The sequence below is a fragment of the Nycticebus coucang genome, chromosome 2 (genome assembly GCF_027406575.1).
Source record: "Nycticebus coucang isolate mNycCou1 chromosome 2, mNycCou1.pri, whole genome shotgun sequence".
In the NCBI taxonomy this organism is placed as follows: domain Eukaryota; kingdom Metazoa; phylum Chordata; class Mammalia; order Primates; family Lorisidae; genus Nycticebus; species Nycticebus coucang.
The window spans coordinates 27,216,730-27,231,966 of NC_069781.1; the positions used below are offsets into that span (position 1 = coordinate 27,216,730).

At 38.5% G+C, this 15,237-nt stretch overlaps 1 protein-coding gene across 2 annotated transcripts in view; it reads right to left on the minus strand.

Moving 5' to 3' along the window:
* Window positions 1-13,141, minus strand: part of MUSK (muscle associated receptor tyrosine kinase) — a 142,424-nt gene extending 129,283 nt beyond the window's left edge. For both annotated transcript variants that reach the window (XM_053558674.1, XM_053558670.1), the window contains exons 1-3: window positions 12,993-13,141; window positions 3,230-3,356; window positions 176-327 (exon numbers count right to left, since the gene is read on the minus strand). In XM_053558674.1, the coding sequence (XP_053414649.1) occupies window positions 176-327; window positions 3,230-3,356; window positions 12,993-13,071 (358 nt within the window). In that variant the 5' untranslated portion in view covers window positions 13,072-13,141. The remainder of the gene's footprint in view (window positions 1-175; window positions 328-3,229; window positions 3,357-12,992) is intronic.
* Between the last annotated feature and the right edge of the window lie 2,096 nt (window positions 13,142-15,237).

Below are 15,237 nucleotides of genomic sequence, written 5' to 3' on the forward strand. Positions count from 1 at the left end.
CACCTTCTGGGGGCAAGACATGATTGCAAGAGGGACTTTACCTAACAAATGCAATCAGTGTAACCTGGCTTATTGTACCCTCAATGAATCCCCAACAATAAAAAAAAGAAAAAGAAAAAAAAAAAGTGTATCAAGTTGGCTTTCAAATCAAGCGACGATTCTGTTTCCCACTCACTCATCTTCACTTGCAGGGCTCCACAGCTCTCAGCAGCACCTCCCACGCCGTTGTTGGCTATGCAGCAGTAAACGCCATCGTCACTGTCCTCCACGCTCAGGATGCTGAGGAGCTGCCCGTTCTCCCGAATGCTGTACCGGGTGTCAAAGAGCCTGCGGGTCACAGAGGAAGATGGAACATTAGCATGTCATTGGTGATTTTTTCAGCTGTGATTAACTGATCAAACCAATGATGTGTCAGGAAGTAGAGTGAAGATGGGTTGAGCTCTGAATAATAGAAGAATTTTGCTTGGCAATGTAAAGTGCATTTATATGCTAACTTTTCCTAGGCTCCGATAACCAGAGGCCCACTGAGTCCTTCAAAATGCTGTCGAAGGGTGGTGTCTGTTGATAAAGCCAAACGTAAAGTTTACTTTATTCAGGAAAGTATATTAAGACCAAGATACACTTAGGTATGATACACTTCTCCCCATAATTACTAGGGAGTAGCAGCTAGTAAATGAACATGGACACACACAGTAGGACAACCAGAAAGAGTTACAGCTGTAACTATTGATTGAATACTCATTCTTTCATTAAACAAATGCTTATTGAGCATTAATAAGTGCCAGGCACAATCCTAGTCATCAGGACACATCAGGAAGCAAACAGGTTCAATTGCAAAAATACATGCTTTGAATACATTAGTTATTAAATTATATACAAACTATTTGTTGAGAAGGGAATTAGAGCAATGAAAGAAATTCAAAGGGAAGCATCAATATAAAAGTTAAGTTTTTCTAAACCAAATAAGGTTGTTTTTTTTTTTATCACATGTGTTTGATAAGTAGAATAACAGCCCACCAAAGATTCTCGTCTTAATCACTAGATCCTGTGAATATGTTACCCTACGTGGCAAAAGGGATTTTGCAGATGTTAAGAATCGTACAGTGGAGCATTCTGGATTGTCCAAATGGGCCGGATGCAATAATATCATCCTAATACTATGGAAGGGGGAAGCAGAAGAGTCAGAAGATGAGACTGAGGTCTCATATGGAGGCTGAGCTCCAAGAGACGTAGTTGCTCACTCTGTGCCTATAGGAAGGGGCCAAGGAAGGGAGGTGGCCTCTAGAAGCTGGAACAGGCAACAAATCAGATTCTTCCCTAGAGCCTTCAGAAGGAACTCAGCCCTGGCAACACTTCATGTTGGGTGTAGCCCAGTGAGATTTATTTCATACTTGTGACCTGCAGAACTATGAAGATAATAAAGTAAGGGACACTGTTATAAGCTGCTAAGTTTGTGATCATTTGTCTTAGCAATACTGGGAAATAAATACACATTTTGTTTCCTGGAAATACAGTGCGGCTGCAACAAATACTTAAAAAATGTGGATGTGCTTTGCAATTGGGGAATGGGCAGAACAGAGACAAATGTTAAGGAGCGTACTAGAAAAAGCTTAGAGATTGTCAGTAGAAATATGCATATTAAAGACTCTGCTGCTGAGGGTTCAGAAGGCAGTGAGGAGCATGGCGGAGGACAGCTCAGTCAACTTAGGGAAAACCTGAATTACTACAAGCAGAGAGTTGGTAGAAAATGGATGCTAAAAGCACACCTGGTGAGGGCTCAGATGGAAATGAGCAACATACTTCTGGAATAGGAAGGAAAGGAGACCTTTCTATAGGAGCAGACCACTTTGCTGTGTGGTATCCCACAACGATATGGAAAACAGAACTTGTAAATGGTAAACTCAGATATTTTGTTGAAGCTATGGCCTGGTTTTGCTGTCACTATTGCTGCTGCTGCTTATTGTATAATTCAAGAAGAAAAAGATAATTTGAGGGGAAAATAGCAAAGCAGAAATGGATCCGGGACTTGATAGTTTGGGAAACTCTCAGTCTATCCAGATTGCAAGAGATGCTCAAAACTATTTCAAATTGCTCAGTTTGGTCCGTGAGCCTTCCTGTTCCAGATGTTCTGGGATAGCTGGCCTGCCAGAGTAGTTGAGGGCTACCACGGTGCAGGGTAATAGAGGGGAACACTACATTTCAGTTCACGGTAAATGAAACTAAAGATGTCATCCAAGTTCACAGATTCCCATCTGCAGATACTAGTGTAAGCACTTGCTGTAGACTGAAGGTTTATGACCCCTTAGAATTCATAGGTTGAAACCTGATGCATAATGTGACTGTGTTAGTAGTTAGGGCCTTTAAGTGGCGATGAGAACCTGGGGGTAGGGCTCTCATGAGTAGGATTAGTGTCCTTCTCAAAGAGCCCCAGGAGAGCTCTCTCACCTCGTCCCCCACTGATACCGTCTACAGATCAGGAAGCAGGCCCCCGCTAAACGTTGAACCTGCTGCCACCTCCAACCTGGACTTAACAGCCTCCGTAACTGTGAGAAATAAACTTCTGTTGCTTATAAGGCATCCGTCCATGGTATTATTGTTATAGCCGCACAGATGGGTTAATGCAACCTACATTGGAAAACCCACGATTTCGCTTTGTTACAGATTTTAGAGTATTTTTGATCAGGTAACTATTATAATGAGGAAGAGGATAAGATAATTTTTATCTACCATATAAGAATTTCACTGGTTTGAAAGGCTACCTTACTTTATGTCAGGAATCCCTTCTAACTTTCCAAAAAAATAAAAAGGTGATGGTGACCTAGAAGTGAGATTCCTAGACAATGTACTTCACTCTGATGGGATATTAGAAGCCCAGGAAATGAGGCTGGTCCCTATTAACTCCCAGCATCTCTGGGCACCTGTGCCCCCAGACGTTAGATATCATAGTGTTTCCTAACTACAGCAAAGTTTCTTCTGGTTCTAACCGGGGGGCTTCTCTGACTTCCCCATGTCAATAAGCCACAAAATATCCCCAACTATCCTACATCAGTAAAATCACTATTTTGCTTTAAAAATTTTTCTTAAGTTCACTGAACTTTAAAAATGAGGAAAATTGTATTTTATAAATTTCAGAAGGAAAATATAGCCCAGATTTGGGGTTGCATTTAAGTCAGAGGTAAACTGCAAGGCAGCAATGGACATTCTTACCACAAAAAGGCAGAACACTCACTTGATAAGAATTTTATTTCTCGTCCAGGAAATCTCAGGCTGGGGATAGGATTCCACAGCACACATAAAAGTAGCCACTTCTTCGACTAAGGCATCCACTGTTTCAAGAGGAGTGGTGATGACAGGAGCTGAAAGGAAAGGAGAAATCAAAGGAAGAACATTCTAGAATGTTGTTTACTAATCCTTCCTTAAGTAGTCATCACCTACCTGAATGAGAACTACATCTCTTCAGAGGAGAAATGTGCCAAAGAAAGGAAGATTTAAAGTAAATGTTTTGACTTCCAAAAAAGATATTTGAGAATCAAAAGAGAAGGCTCTCAAGAGAGTAAGACTTAGAATTTACTATATACAAGAAGAGGCAGATCCAGGTTTTATGGTTGTATAACTTGAGTGTTCTTTAAATACATGTATACACACACACATACATAGTTTTGAATATAAAATTTCTATGACTATTCCAATGCCATCAGACTCAAGGGAAGTAAATCTGAAGGGAAGTCAGAATAAAAAGAACAACTTAACAACTGCTGTTTAAGAACAATTTTTTCCCAAATTGTATAAAAATACATGTTCATATGAACACACTGCTAGAGCCTCCTGAGGGCTTAGATGGGTTCTTGTATATGAGAGTCTCAGCAGCTTAAGCTACATCTACTTTACAGAGAATCTGTGTTTCTATTCTATTAATAGAAAGAGACTTGATAATAACACAAACAAAAAATGGGCAGAGGAGCTGAATAAACATTTCTTCAAAGAAAGTAGTATATAACTGGCCAATAAGCACATGAAAAAATGCTCAACATCATTGGCCGTGAAGGAAATGCAAATCAAAACCATGAGCTACCCCTTCACACCCACTAGGACAGCTATAATCAAAAAGAATGACCATAAATGTCCATGAGGTTGTAGAAAGATCAGAAGCTTTGTTTATTGCTGGGAGGATGTAAAATGGTGCAAACTTTGTGGAAAAGAATATGCTGGTTCTTCAAACACTTAGAATTACGCTATGATCCAATAATTCCATTGCCCGGTATACATTCAAAAGAATTGAAAGCAGGGACTCAAACAGGTTATTTGTACACTCGCATTCACGGCAGCTTTACTCACCATAACCAAAAGCTAAGAGCAACCTAAGCACTCACAAAAAAATGGATAAATGAAATGTGGTATGTCCATATGATGAAATCCTATGTGACAATAAAGAGAAATGAAGCGCCATTATAGCTACAAGATGGATGACCTAGGAAACTGTAAGCTAAGTGACAGGTGCCAGTCACAAAGGACTCTGTATTATATAACTCCTTTTATGTGAAGTGTCTAGAACTGGAAAATCTAGACAGAAAATACACTTGTGGTTGCCTAGAGGAGGGTAATATAAAAAAGAATTCAAGATATAGAAGAGAATCTATCAAGAAGATATCAGGTTGAAAGAGACTCGTTGAAATATAAAAGCAAAATTTTTAGGTAAAATGACATCTCATGCATAGACCTCAGGGCCCCCGTTTTTATAACCTTCCGAAAGAACAACCCTTAGATAGACAGGAAGCAGCACAAAGAAATAGAGATGAACACTATGAAAGAACAGTCAGAAGACTCAGAGCTCAGAATGACAGACAGGCACCACCAGCAAACTAAAAGGGAAAAGCCTAGAGGCAATGTGCAAAGGGATAAAATGCTGGTCATTTTCAAAACTGAAAACAAAAAAACCCACCCATGACTATTAAGGTTGAAAGTACCCACCAAATGCCAAGACAGATACGTAAAAAGAAATTCATCCCTAGATACGTTGGGCTTAAAACTATAGGTATTAAAGATAGAAGAAAATTGCAAACTCTACTGAAAGACAGAAAACCAATTACTTTAATAGAAACACAAGTTAGGCTGAGCTGAGATTATTTAGCAACAATCATCGAGACCAAAGGCAAAGAACTAATACCTTTACAGGACTGAGGAAAAATAAATCTTAGCCTAGGATTATATAGGAAGCTTAGATAATTTTGAAGAAGTCAAAATTAAGACACAGACAAATATTTAAAGTGTTTAACACTCATCGGTTTTTGCTGAAACAGTTACTGAAGTGTATAAACTCAAGCTGAAATAATTTATACCCAGAAGAAAGAGGTGAGCTGTAAGAAACAATAGCATAAATGATGATAAAATATAATTGCAAGTTTAACATGCAGTGGAATATTAAAAACAAAACCATTAATCTTTATGTGTAGGAAAGAATGGAACTAAATTCCAGATAATTATAAGATGAAAGTTTAGGGAAGAAGTTCAGTGAATACACTAGTTAAAACGCACCAAGTGCTTTGGCCATAAACAAGAAGATGGCAGAAATACTGAACAACCATAAAGAGGGGAAGAAAAATCTCTGGTGAAATGCATTATTAATGGGACCACTAAATGAATAGATTAAAACTCAAACCTTTCAAAACAACAGGAGGAAAACAGGGACCAGAGAAACTCTACTGGTCAAAAAAAAAAAAAAAAAAGCAAATGAACAAAAAAGCAAAAAGAAAAGGAGGATTAAGTAAGTAAAAAAAAGGCCTGGTTAACAAAGGACAGAGCACAAGTGTAGAGAAACAGGCTACACTGACCTATAAAATGATAAACACTATCATACAGGATATGAAAACATAAAAACACACCTAAATTGAATAAAACAGAAGTGTTGGAAAGAAAGAGAAGGGCCCTACACAAGGCAATATTACCACAAAGTGTTATCAGTATTCATATAATAAAAACAAACCAAAGGGGAATAAGCATTGACCGAAAACAAAGGAATGTAAGACTCAAAATGCTTCACTTCTGAATTAACTACATTTTGCTATCAGCTATGTCAGTGTTTTTCAACCTTTCTTATCTTGCAACACATTTGAACCTATAAGCTTCCTCATACATTTAAATTATATTGATCAAAAGAAAAAAGAGTAAAGAAAAGAATATACTTACTTTGCTTTGAACTTCTTTTGAAAATAATTTAATTAATGAACTTCAAAATTTTTTACAGCACATCTAAGATCCTCTCATGTTACACCTGTTGAAAATTGCTGATCTATGTTTTTGAGGTTGTTTACATTGAATGTATCTGTGTGGTGGAAGCTGTTTACCATCTCCGTGTTCGGTGTTTGCTGGTAGCTTAAAACTGGCCATAGTTCGGAGTGTTTACAAATCAGAGCTCTTATTTTTTTTCTCAAAGAAGTGGCTATTCAACATATACCAGCAAACTGTTATCTAAAAAGGATATTACTTATCCAGTCACTGCAAATGATGTTTTGAGGAGTATTCAAAATACAAGAGATGTTTATGCTTCAGTGCTAAGGAAATACAGCAGGTGGAGGAACTGTATAAACAATGCCATGGCACTTTTAAAAAGGATCCGCATTAAACAAAGGGAGAAAATATAATAAGTGAGGTGATGGTTATGTTAATCAATTAGATGTAAACATTCCACATTGTATATCAGTGCGGAACGATTCAGCACATGGTACCCCATAAATGCATTAATGTACACAGTTATGATTTAGTAAAGAAAAAAAACAAAACAAAGCATGTTAACAGTCCTGGAAGTAGGGGTGACTTTTTCATTTTAAACTGTATACCTGTTGTGTTTTTCAAAATTAGTCTTAACTACCATATATTATTCTTCTTAAGAGAAACTTTATTCATCAGTTTTTTTCTCAATACAGAAATGCAGAAGCGGCAGAGGTAAACTATTAATGTTATCTTTCCATGGAGGTTACGCAAATTCTGCTGAGATCAGTTATGATCACAGAAGTTAAATATTAGAATGTCTTGAAAGAGTCAGACGTGTAAAACTGTGTGAGGACTTACTACGAACATTAAACTAACACCTTCCCTTAAGATTCAGTGATGGTCTTAGGATAAGGTTTTACTCTGTTTTTAATATTAGTCTCAAAAATTGAGAAATTGCTATGAACCTTATTCTGTACTTTTTATTCCTTATGTCACTTATCACAACAAACGTAAGGGGATGTTTAAGAATGCTATTAATATTCCACTTACAGATTAGATATGAAGACTAAGGATGGTTAAATGACTTGTCTAACCATCACAAAAGTAAGAGGTCATAGAGCTAGACTTTAGGATTAAAGTAGCGTTAAAGTTCCTGTCTTTTAGCTCTAAAATACGCTGGTTACAGATAGAGAGACATTCCTGTACAGAGAGAGAGAGGAAAAAGGAGATTTACATCACTATCAGTTTCCATAGGCAGAATGTACTTGATTAAGTCTGCTTTGCCCATGTTGTCAAATTATCCAGATCTGCTTTCAAATTTTTACTGACACACTCACATAGTTGTATTTAATGACACTTGTTGACTCAGCAGACCATCTCTTGTTTACTTTCATTCTACTGCCCAGCTTTCATCTCAGCCGGAGCCTGTTTAAATTAGGGCACTATTTCTTCTCTCAATCCAAGGACTACATGAATAACAAATCCATGAAAGTGAACACAGCTCTTTCCTGTACCCGCAGAGTAACTTAACTCGAATGTTAGCTGCTTGATGAGAAGGGCCTGACATTGCCTTGCCTTTACATTTTGGAGGCTCTGGCACAGGGCCATTGACTTACTAACTTTTGATTATTTGCTAATTGGCATGACCAAATGATTGGGTACACAGAGAAACAAGCTGCATTTGTTACTTACGGTTCCATAAAATTAGGGCTCAGACTTGGAAAATATTCATGTTTCTCTAACATTAGGAATACAGTGTTCTTGTTTTTTTCAGTATGAGAAAACACTGGTATTGGAAATTTTTCAAATCTTCCCAAGAGTGTGTTCAGTATTGCTCACTATTTGGATAATCTTAGAAGCCAGAACATTTATTAAACTGAAGATGTAATAAAGTAAAAGTTATTTCTTGTTATGATGTCTTTTTTAACTTGTAAGGTTCATTAATAATAATGCTTGGTAACCACTTATTAATGCTGTATCATTAATTCTTTGCAAGAGAAAACATTCTTTTTTTTTTTTTTTTTGTAGAGACAGAGTCTCACTTTATCGCCCTCGGTAGAGTGCCGTGGCCTCACACAGCTCACAGCAACCCCCAACTCCTGGGCTTAGGCGATTCTCTTGCCTCAGCCTCCTGAGTAGCTGGGACTACAGGCGCCCCACAACGCCCAGCTATTTTTTGGTTGCAGTTCAGCCGGGGCCGGGTTTGAACCTGCCACCCTCGGTATATGGGGCCGGCACCTTACCGACTGAGCCACAGGCACCGCCCAAGAGAAAACATTCTTGATCCTTGCCTTCAGGCATGGCCCTTGGGCTGTGCATAGTGGCTCATGTTTGTAATCGCAGAACTTTGGAAAGTTGAGGTGGAAGACTTGTTTGAGCTCAGGAGTTTGAGATCAATGGAGATAATATCTCTACAAAAAAAAAAAAAAAATATATATATATATATATATATATATATATATATTAGCTGGGCATGGTGGCATGGTGGCATGTTCCAGCTACTTGGGAGGCTGATGGAAGAGGAACATTTGAATCCAGGAATTTGATGTTGCAATGAGCTATGATCATGCCACTGCACTCTAGCCAGGGCAACAGAGCAAGACATGTCAAAAAGAAAGGAAAGGGAAGGGGAGGGGAAGGAAAGGAAGAGAAAGGAAAGGAAGGGAGGGGAAAAGAAGGGAAAGGAAGGCACTAAACACAGGCAGATAGAAGTTCTGCTCTGCCTAGTAGAATTTCTGAAATTGAAAGAAGGAGGGAGAGGTGGGGAAAGGAAGAGCAGAGAGAGGGATGGGGGGGGGGGGCCTTGGTGTGTGCCACACTTTTCAGGGACAAGACACGATTGTAAGAGGGACTTTACCTAACAAATGCAATCAGTGCAAAAAAAAAGAATTTCTGAAATTGGCTCTCCTGGGGGCATTCCTTTGGGTTAAAACATGGTCTCATAGGGACTCATCTAAAACCTGCATATTACCCAGGAGTGCTCATTACACCACTCATTGACAACTCTTAGCGTAGTACATAAACTTATTTGTCAACCATCAGCGATACTTTGTCATTTTATGACGAAATTGAGGCTCACAGAGACTGTATGTTTTCCCTAAAGACACACTGCATGACATTGGGGACTAGAAAAAGAAACTTGATCTCAACATTCTCTTTTAAGCTTTTAATGTCCTCTTTTCACTTTCCTTATTATCCAACCTATACCCCGTGGTATGTTGCTATACAACGCCAACTCCTTTACGCTCTAGCCTTTAGCCGCACTGACCCTGGAAAGCGTCAATTCTCCATTAATCCAACTACCTGTCCTCGCTACCCCTATGTTCGTATAGCCCTGCTGGGTAAAGAGGGACAACTGTTCAGGTCAGGTCAGGTGCAAAAGCTGAGTCCCAGGCCCCAGCTGAGTCCTCAGCATGGCTCATGGAATCCTCTCATCTTCCTGAATGGAACCACTTCTTGCAGGTCCCCCTTCTCACCCCTCACTTGTCACTCTTTCTCCATGACCTCAATTCCTATCTCACAGAGAAGTCGACTACTTCTCCTTCGGAAATAAGATAGCAGTTGAAAAAATCTTGACCCTCCTCTTTCTTCCTGTTCTTCAGGGTCAACAATATTTAAAGCAACTGTGTTTCTCCAAATATGCAATGAGTAATTCTTTCAGTGCATGTCAATACAAAACGTTCATCCAGGACTCAGTGTCCTGGCGTTCTTGACAGCTGTGCTGATACTGACTCAGTCACCTGTCAAATCTGTGAATCCTGTCCCCATATACAAACAACTTAAAGGAGGAGGTTATTCAAATATATCTAAAGATAAATTACTTAGACTCAAAAAAAAAAAATCACTTACACTCAAAAACTTTGAGATGTGGGAGTCAATGGGGGTAATTTTGAAAGTGGGGTTTTGACAGGAGTTTTTTGTGCATATTCAACAAATCTAGTGCGGCTTACAAGAACTCCTATATTCCTATATTGAATTTAACATACAATTGTACATGTAATGCTCTGATAGAACATTAAATGTTATTGACGTTTGTGTTTAAGGCAATGATTCAATGAAATGTTGGTGACTTTCGTACGTAAAAGTTGGTAACATTCTCCTGTTTGGGGTTACGAACTTGAATTCATCACTGAAAGGATCACTAGCTGAAATGATTCAGAAAGCCAATGACTTTCCACCTTAGCTTGGAGCATCAGGAGTCAATAAAATGAAAACTGAAACAATAAGGTATTCTACAAAGTCGGGTATTAACTTTGGTGAGGAAATGGTGTTCAGGGAAGATGATAAGAATGCCCCATTATTTTAAATATCTTGGATTATTTTGTAATATGTTATTGTGGCGGTATCCTTGGTTCACTCCTGATGAAGGACTTAGGAAAAGGTATGCCAGCTAAAAACTCTTTTTGTTAATTACCTTCTGCCAAGCATGGAGAAAACAACCATGAGCTAGTTGGAACATTTTCCTTAGTCTGGATATGATTAAAATAAAATACTATTCTATAAAATACTTTAAAATCATTCTTTTTTAACAACATAATCCTCACACTTCAACACTTAAAATTTTCAGGACTACGTTTTCATGATCTCATTTATTCTCAGAACTCGTGTGTGTAGTAAATGAATGTTTGCTCTCCTGGGCATGGTGTTTTGGTTATGGTGATATCAAACTCATAATGATTTAGATTTTTACAATAAAAACAGTAGACAAAGAAAAAATAGTTTTAATTTTGGATTGTAAAACCTAATTGTAGCAGTAAATAAATTATAAGAAACAAAGTTAGATGACAATCAGATTAGTTTATTTAAAAGCCAAGATGTTTGGATTTGTTACCTCTATGCCAGTATAGTCTAAAGTTTTTAAAATAGAGATAGCGTGTATTTGAATTAAAGGCATTGTATATTAAGTTTGGAAATGGAAATAATTTCTTTTTAGAAATAAATCATTTATTTTTCACTCATATAAATTAATATGCATGTGTTTACATGCATACACATACATGTAAAACAAAATTGTCTAGTGTTGCGTAGCTATTTGTGTGAAAAATGGCTACAAAATAGCTTAATTTTGTACTTAACAATTCAGTCGTTTTAGGGTACAAACAAATAGTGCATTTATAGACTCCATAGAGTCAGATACTCAAACATCACTTTTAAAAAGACCCTCTTCAACATCACAGGCATTGTACATCAAGAATATATGTGCTCTGATGCAATTCCTACTCCATAAGCAGACTAGACAGTACTTGGCTTACTTTTAAGATAGCTTTGTGAAATAATTTTTTTGGAGAGGTTTTAGGGTTTTGTGTGTGTATGCACTAAATTCTGATGTGAATCATCAAAATCAATGGCCCTTCTCCTTAGAAGACTGGATTGTAGTAAATGTGAGTATTTAAGCTTGTCATTTCTATGTAACTGCATGGTTTAGAATAACACAAGACTTAGGAGCATCCATAAGTCCAAGCATTTAGGTCCTGCCTTGCCAGACATCCGCTGTTTGTTCAGGAAGTATTAAAATAATATGAAGCCAATGTTAAGTCTTTCTGGCTATTCTTAGCTGTTTGAAAAGATCTAGATTCTCTTTTATCTGAAGATACCTTAAAGTGTTAGTTGGAATTTGAACATTTAAATACATTGAAAGATTCTGCTCTGCTCAAGTAAAATAGAAAAAGAAGCAACAAAACAAAACAATCCAGGAAATAAGAGTGTTTGGGAAGACAACTATGTGTATCTCATTTGCCTGTGAAACTTGAACTCGTGGCTGGAGAATTTTTAGTGAACCACAAAATCTAAAAATATATTTCTGATCTGCATAAAGATACTACTTTCACTCATTTAAATAATAAAACGTGTGTAAGTGCTTTGATAAAGCAACATAAAAAGGAAATAGTTCATTGGAATGTGTTCTGAAACACAGAACTCCTTTCACTCTATGGCAATGCATTAAGTTTGAAAACTTTCTCGTGTCTTTCTTTTAAAAAGATTTCAATGAAGGTCTCAGTCACTTTGCGCATCACGTATTTTCTAGTCTTCCTGGTTTGCAGATACTACTAGCCTGGGTTTCATAATACACTGGCTTGAAACCACGTCACTGTGGACATGCTTGCTACTGCAACAGGTGTTTGTCAGTTTCTTAAGTTGCTTTCCTCTCCCCTGAGGTGGTGTTATTTCCGGTACATTCCAAAGGCTCTGAAAAAAACTTTTGCAGTTCCCTGCCAAGCCAAACCATGACTCCAGCCCCAAAAGTTACTGAGAACCCTGCGTCATGAGGGTTTTATTACACATTATTAGACAAATGATGTGCGTCTTTCTGTATTTCTGACGTTTAGCCACTGAAATTTTTATCAAGAGATTGGTAAAACTGAAACTGAAAATGGAAAGGATTTGTGTTCAGAAGCAAACAATCTGGATGTCTGGGAGTGGGGTTGATTATATTCTTGGCAAAGCTGATTGAAAAGGTTCTTCATTGTTCCCGTCGGCCACCCTGACATTTGACAGAGGCTGAAACACAACAGGCCTTGATAACTCGCAGTCCGCCGGCTAAGCTTCCCTCTAGGAGCCAGGGCTCTGAGTCACTGGGTGGCTATACGTTTTAGTGCAGAACTTAGAAGGGAACTATCAGCAGAAAAACCATCAGCTAATTACTCCAGTATACAGTTTCCTCGCTCCCCGCACCTTCCACTCCTCCCTCCCTTAAGTAAAACTCCAAGCCCACCATGCCACCAGCCCTGATTGTAGCCCACGCTCACTTTAGAACTAGACAAGAAGACGAGATCGTTCAAACCAACCTTTTGGAAGTTTCTGAGTCCCGCTGAAGGCAACCAGGGTTAGGATATGTACCAGTGGAATGTGGACAAGCTCTCTCATGATTAACCCGGACTGACGCAGGAGAAAGTTCCTTCTGGACAATGCAGGGAAAATGCCTCCGCCGTTTACATTTTAAAGCACAGTTTCTTACAGAGGGTCATCTGCTAATGACTGTGAGTGTCAGCAGCTCCACAGGCTCTAAGTAGAATCAGGAATTTTCAGACTTGGCTGTATTGATGGACATAGCCAGCTGCTGAGTATCCACTTAGGCCAGCAATGCAAGTGTAGCCCTGGGGGAACAAGGGAAAGAAAATCCCTTTTAAGACGGTGGCAGAAGGACAATACCAGATGCCTTTGGACCCATCACTGTATTCCCTGAGGTATAGATTTCCCAACCTTCTGTTTCAGCGCCCCCCACCCCCCAATTCAAACCAGAAACTGGGTCTCTCTAACCTCCCCTCCTCCCCATCTCTTACCCCACCCCCACCTTCAACCCATTCCAATTCCTACAGATTTTACCAACTAAATCATTCTTGAATTCTTCCCTTTTTAAATTCAAACTAGTATCCTGGTCTTCTAACCTCCTCAGACATTTGTCTTCTCTGAATGTCAGTCATAGCCTCCTCCGTCTTCTCCTCCTGTCTTACCTTAGCCCAATCCCTTTTCAGATACTCCTCCCCTCCCCCATCCAAAGCCTCCCAATGGCTCCTCATCTTATCAAAATGTATTCAGATCTTCCGAATATGGCGTCTGGCCCTTACTGGAATCTGCCTGCCTTGTTAGCCTCCTCTTTTACAATCCATGCTTCTTATTCAAAAACCTGCATAAGGCTGGAGGTTTTTTTTCAGAAATGGCTCATCCAGTACCCTCCCCTCAGAATGCTACTTCCATCCTCTCCACCCAGGTCACACCCATCTCAGCTTAATAGTGATCTCCTCCTGGGAGCCTCCCCAGAGGAGCAAAAGTTCCATACTGTCCCAAAGTCGCATCAAGTTTGTCCCTTCTGGGCTTCCACAGTACACCCTGCACTTCTCTGTATTTACTGCATCATTTTACGATTTTTTTTTTCTCCCTTGTGTTGGTGGGTGTCCATCATTCTTTGGCCTTGTAAATCCATTTATAGAAGTTTAGCTCTTCTATATTAATTTTACTGTTCATTTTGATAGCAAAAATTAGAAATGGAAATATCTAAAGACAAGGACAGATTAAGTACAGTACGTTACATCTAGAGAACTGAATAATAAAAACATTTAAAGCGATGTTCTAGAAAAATATGTAATAGCCTGGAAAGATGTTCACAGTAAGGGGTCAACTGGAAAAAAAAAAAAAAAACCCAGGTAATTATTTATAGGTAAGGAAGCAAAATGTGTTTTGAATATTTTTTTTTTATGAAATCCTATGAGAACAAAAAGATTTTTCTTCCTAAGCCATAACTACACAAAGACAAAAATAACTGGAGAGGGGACCTCTGTAATAAGAAAAGAAACTTAATTTTTAGATCTCCTGGACCCAAGAATACACTTTATCAGTGCGGTCTTGTAAAATGCCTTTCTTGGATTGCTGCAGGGAGGAAGAATATAGCCCTGTTCCAAAGCTTCCTTAACTTTGACTGGAAAGCAGTCATCTTCTCATGCTGATTACATGAGTCTATGACTACCTTCTGCTCCCAAATGTATAAGAATTGGACACATTGGATCTTCAGTGGGAAGGGAAGCAATTAATTAATGCATGAATAGCATAGTGATCATAGTGATGGTGGAAAAACTGCAGCCCTCCCCCTCCACTTGTAGAAGCAGAAAGTAGAGAGATGGTCACCAGAGACCATCTGGGGGGATGGGGAAAGAGGACAAGTTGATTAAAGGAGGGTACAAATTTCTAGTCAGACAAGAAGAGTAATTTTTTGTGATCTATTGTACTGCATGGTGACCACAATTCATAATGATTTATTGTGTACTCTTTTAATTGTCAAAAGAATAGATGTTTAACATTATCCCCACACACATGAAAAATAAGTTGGCAAAGTGATGGGTAGGCTTGATTAAATCATTCTACCACATATAGACCTAAATCAAAACATTCCATCATATCCCATAAATGTGAATATGTGCAACTATCATTTGTCTATAAATAAACAGTGAGTATGAGATGAGGAAATGGAGATTGTGTGCAGATACTATTATCTCAAGAAGAGTGGCAATGAAGGGGAGGGGAATATCAAATAGTGCC